This window comes from Brassica oleracea, chromosome C7, assembly GCF_000695525.1.
Source record: "Brassica oleracea var. oleracea cultivar TO1000 chromosome C7, BOL, whole genome shotgun sequence".
In the NCBI taxonomy this organism is placed as follows: Eukaryota; Viridiplantae; Streptophyta; class Magnoliopsida; order Brassicales; family Brassicaceae; genus Brassica; species Brassica oleracea.
Window position 1 is genome coordinate 26094539 of NC_027754.1, and position 4267 is coordinate 26098805.

The following is a 4267-nucleotide window of genomic DNA, read 5'->3' on the forward strand; positions in this document are numbered from 1 at the left end:
AATAATAGTACAGACGGTATACCGACCATTATAGCAGGGTATATATGATACAATAAATTTTACCGAATTGCAGAACGATCGTGCTGATAACGTGTTATAAAAAGAACTGGAATTTTATTATATCGCATGAATTTAAATAAAGCAAAATTTTATACCCGTATGAAGAAGATAACACTGATAAGAAGAGAAGATGTGTTATTGAAGGAGAAGAATGGTGTGTAATACAATGAACGAAAAACGTTCGTATATATAGAAAGAAATTCACTGTGCAAATAGTGCAGCGGACCCCATATCTTTTATATTTTCTACAAACGCGGCTGCTTCTTTTTCTTGACTTTCATAACAATTCTCTTATTCTAGACCCGACTTAGAAAACAAATAGATTGAGTCAGTCTAAAATCATCGAACTTTTTTATTAATTTCAGAACCACATTTTTATTCTATCAAATTGGGACATAGAAAGAAAGATCAAATAAAAAATATTTTTGGCTACACGTATCATTTCAATAGTAATGACACTATCATCTACTTTTAATTCATTTATGGCAACCAAAAACTTTAACCCCTACCGGTGAACCAATCTATAAGAATGAAACTGACAAATTAAACTGTCCACACTAGACCATCCATTGATATATACTAAAAATGCTGTAGTCTCTATATAGAAATTAAAAGAATATGATTTCTAAACAGAAAAAATAGCATAAGATATAATGTTTAGCCACGGTTAAATTCAGATAAAACAAAAAGTATTAAAAAACTAGTTTGTGATAGATACCCAGATTAATTTTTTATTAATGATATAAATAATAATTTATAAACTCTTAGAACCGTATTTATAATCTTCTAACTAATTTTTTATTTAGAAAATATTTTACACCAAAATAAAATATCTAACATGTTAACGAATGTGACATATTTAAGTCACGGATAAGAACAACAATATCAGTGACAAACATAATATAAAACACCTTTTTATTGTAATCCGAGTCATTACACTCGTTGAAAACTTAACAATCTTCACAAACTTAAAAGAAAGTCGAGCAAATGCAAGCCGACACCATAATAATATATTACATGCAATAAAATCATTAGAATAAGCTCCAATTCACACAATTTATTCATTTACATATAGATATATATATGTAACCAGATATTTATCCCGTCATTTCACATTCATCAAACCAATCATTATTTTGTTTTGCAATTTCAGAATCTATTTCTGGAATTCAATAACAGAATACGAATAGGCAAGGCACATAATTTCACATCGAAGGAAACCTGAACCATACGCTAAATTCTCCAACTGTGAAAACGATCTCTCTTTACCACCCGAGCATTGTGTTAGCATCAACATATCCATACCAAACACAGTGTTAGAGAAAAGGTCACTACTCTTTGGTTCTGTTGGTATTATCATATCTACAACGATCACTTTCCCTTTTTCCGGTAGACTCTTCCAACAATTTTTTAGAAGCTTTATGCAATGTTCGTCCGTCCAATCATGTAGTATCAACTATCAACAAATTAACCACATTATTTTAGAAATAATGGTCTTTCAAAATACTTGAAGTTATAAAATTAAACTTTATATTCGTATAAATGTACTTACTTTCATAAAGACTGCGTCTCCTTTTGGAACTTCTATGAACATGTCTCCAGAGACATGCTCCACTCCTAGAATTAGTAAAATTAAACAAAAAGTTTTAAGAGCTAGATTTCAAAACTAACACTTCATTAGTATAACTTATCAAAAAACTTTATCTTGTTTTATACCTGGATAAAATGGAGCATTGGTTAAAACCTGAGGTAAGTCGAAATTAACACCCTTAATATGAGAGTACTTGGAAGTGATTAGACCTAATGTAGTGCCACATCCTCCTCCAACATCCACCAATGTGTTAACATCTTCAAATCCTCTGTAAACTTCTAGAACCTTTTTCATAATCATGGTGGAAGGTTCTGACATGGCACGATCAAACACTTTAGCAAATTGCCCATCCGAATTAATGTATTCAAAAAGTGGCATGCCATGGGCAGAGCTGAACGCATCTCTTCCTTCTAGTATCACATCTTTAACATTTGTCCTGTGAAAAGAAAAAAAAAATTCATCTGCTCATTTTGTTTTTGGTCAACTTCATCTGTTCATTTATGATTGCTTTATACAGAGCATTCGTTATAATGCGGTTTAGATAGTTTGATTATTGACTGGTATAATGTAGTTGACGACATAACTCGATTCAACTCATTTACACAATAATGAAGTACTTACCAAGTCTTGAAAAATACGTCGCTCTGGAGCAACATAAACAGAGAAACGAGAGAACCGGAACCGTCACTATCTTTCAAGAAATACTTGCAAACTGGTTCAGCTGCATATACCCTATCCATCTTTCCGGTTCGGCCATTTTCTTTACTTTCAATCATACGGCACTTCAAAATCGAGTGGCTGACGAGTAAACGCAGCATCCGGTCCAGCAACTCTGGCGCCTCCGGGTTGGCTGGTTTGGTTGGGAGACTACGAGAAATCTCCAACGGTGAGAGCCATGCGCCGTTGCCTGCTGCAGCGACTGTGTCAATGACGCCAAGCTCCAAGGCGGCTTTGAGAACCATTGGAAAAGCCATGGTGTTGACGATACTCTCCGCTTGCAAGCTCACCGTTTTCTCGTCGACTTCTTGCTCATCTTTGGTTAAAACCGGGTTTGCGCAAGTAGTTAAGTGCCCTTGAAGATGATTGGACATTATTATAGTTGGTTATAAGACTGAAGAATATAGATTGAAAGTATGAGTTTCTTTGAGAGTGCGGTTTTAACGTTCGTACTTATTGCCATTTTATAGGGGAACAAATCAGAAGACAAAAAGTTTCGTGTTTTGATTCGGTGACCAAATGAGTCCACCCGAGTGTGGCCAGTATTTATTTATTGTTGTGGGGATCCTCGTGATAAGATCTACCTGCTCATTTGTGAAAGTAAATGACTCCCACCCGACTGTATGGCCAATATTTTATTTGAATTTGTGGGGATACACGAGATGATATTTTTTACGTACCAATTAGTTCACAGTCCTTCGTTTCGAAAAAAAACGTTTTAAACATCAAATATTTCTTAAACAATATAGGGTGTTTTTCAAAACCAACCCACAATTTCTAGTCAAACCCAAAACCAACTTTTTTTTTTTTTGTCATTACTATTCATCAATAAAATTTTCATACTATCCCTATGTTTTTGAATTATTTACAAAATTGTCATTTTTATTTAATTTTTTATTAATTTCGAAATTAACAAAAAACCAAATACACCCTAACCATTTCTTCTTATTTACAAAAATGTCATCATCATCAATTTTTCCAACCACCATGAACCACCATTTTTGAACTCTAAAGCTCAAGAATTCAATTTTCAACCACTTTTTTCTCATTCTAACCCAAAAAACTTCATTTCCTCTCATCTCCTCTACATTTCCATCTAAAAAACTCTCATAACTTTCATTTTCATAATCACAAACTTCATATTTTCGAGTTTCTTCATTAGTGAATAGTCAAAGATATTTCTTTTTGCTCATATTTGGAGTTTGGACGGTTGAAAAGGTTGGAAACGAGCTTTACACAGGAAAAAAATAACTATTTACATGGTTTTCGTTCTTTTTCAGATCTGTGTCGCGACGGTAGACTGTTTTGTATGTCTACGCCTCCGTGGAGACTTACAATGCAGTCTATTTGTCAACGCACGGGTTAGTTTTGCAATTAAATAAACAATTTTTTTTTCTAACGCAGACTTCCCCTGTAGTCTCCGTCTTTACCTTTGACAACAAAAATAAACTTTCGGTAGACTTACTAAGACGTCTACCTAAAAGAGGTTAGTTTTTCATTTGACCGAATTTTTGACTTTTCAAAATAGACTTCAACTGAAGTCTACAAAATGTAGACTGCCAACAAAGTCTATAAAAGGTCAGTTCTGCATTTGACCAAAACTTTGACTTCGTTGAATAGGTTAGTTTTGTGTTTGACCAAAAAAATTAAAAAGCAATAAAAATTTTATTAAATTGTATACTTCATATGCAGTCTTCTTATCTTAGAAAAAAAAATGTAGACTGCATATAAAGTCTATTTTTTTTATTTTGGTCAAATGCAAAACCAACCCGTCAGATTTGAGAGTAGACTTCACAAGATGTCTACACACCCGTAGACGTTAATTTCAATCTACTGATTGGAAGTCAAACTTGGTCAATTGCAAAACTAACCTCTTTCAAAAAAATTCAAACATGTAGA

The 4267-nt window shown here is 33.3% G+C and overlaps 1 protein-coding gene across 1 annotated transcript; it reads right to left on the minus strand.

The window, feature by feature from the left end:
* Positions 1–1175: 1175 nt before the first annotated feature.
* On the minus strand, positions 1176–2804 carry LOC106301934 (caffeic acid 3-O-methyltransferase-like). The gene is made up of 4 exons (XM_013738423.1): positions 2273–2804; positions 1777–2087; positions 1613–1677; positions 1176–1516 (listed from the first exon to the last, which is right to left on the minus strand). Exons 1-4 carry the CDS (start codon positions 2740–2742, stop codon positions 1217–1219), a joined length of 1146 nt encoding a protein of 381 aa, XP_013593877.1. The 5' UTR covers positions 2743–2804; the 3' UTR covers positions 1176–1216.
* Positions 2805–4267: the final 1463 nt, after the last annotated feature.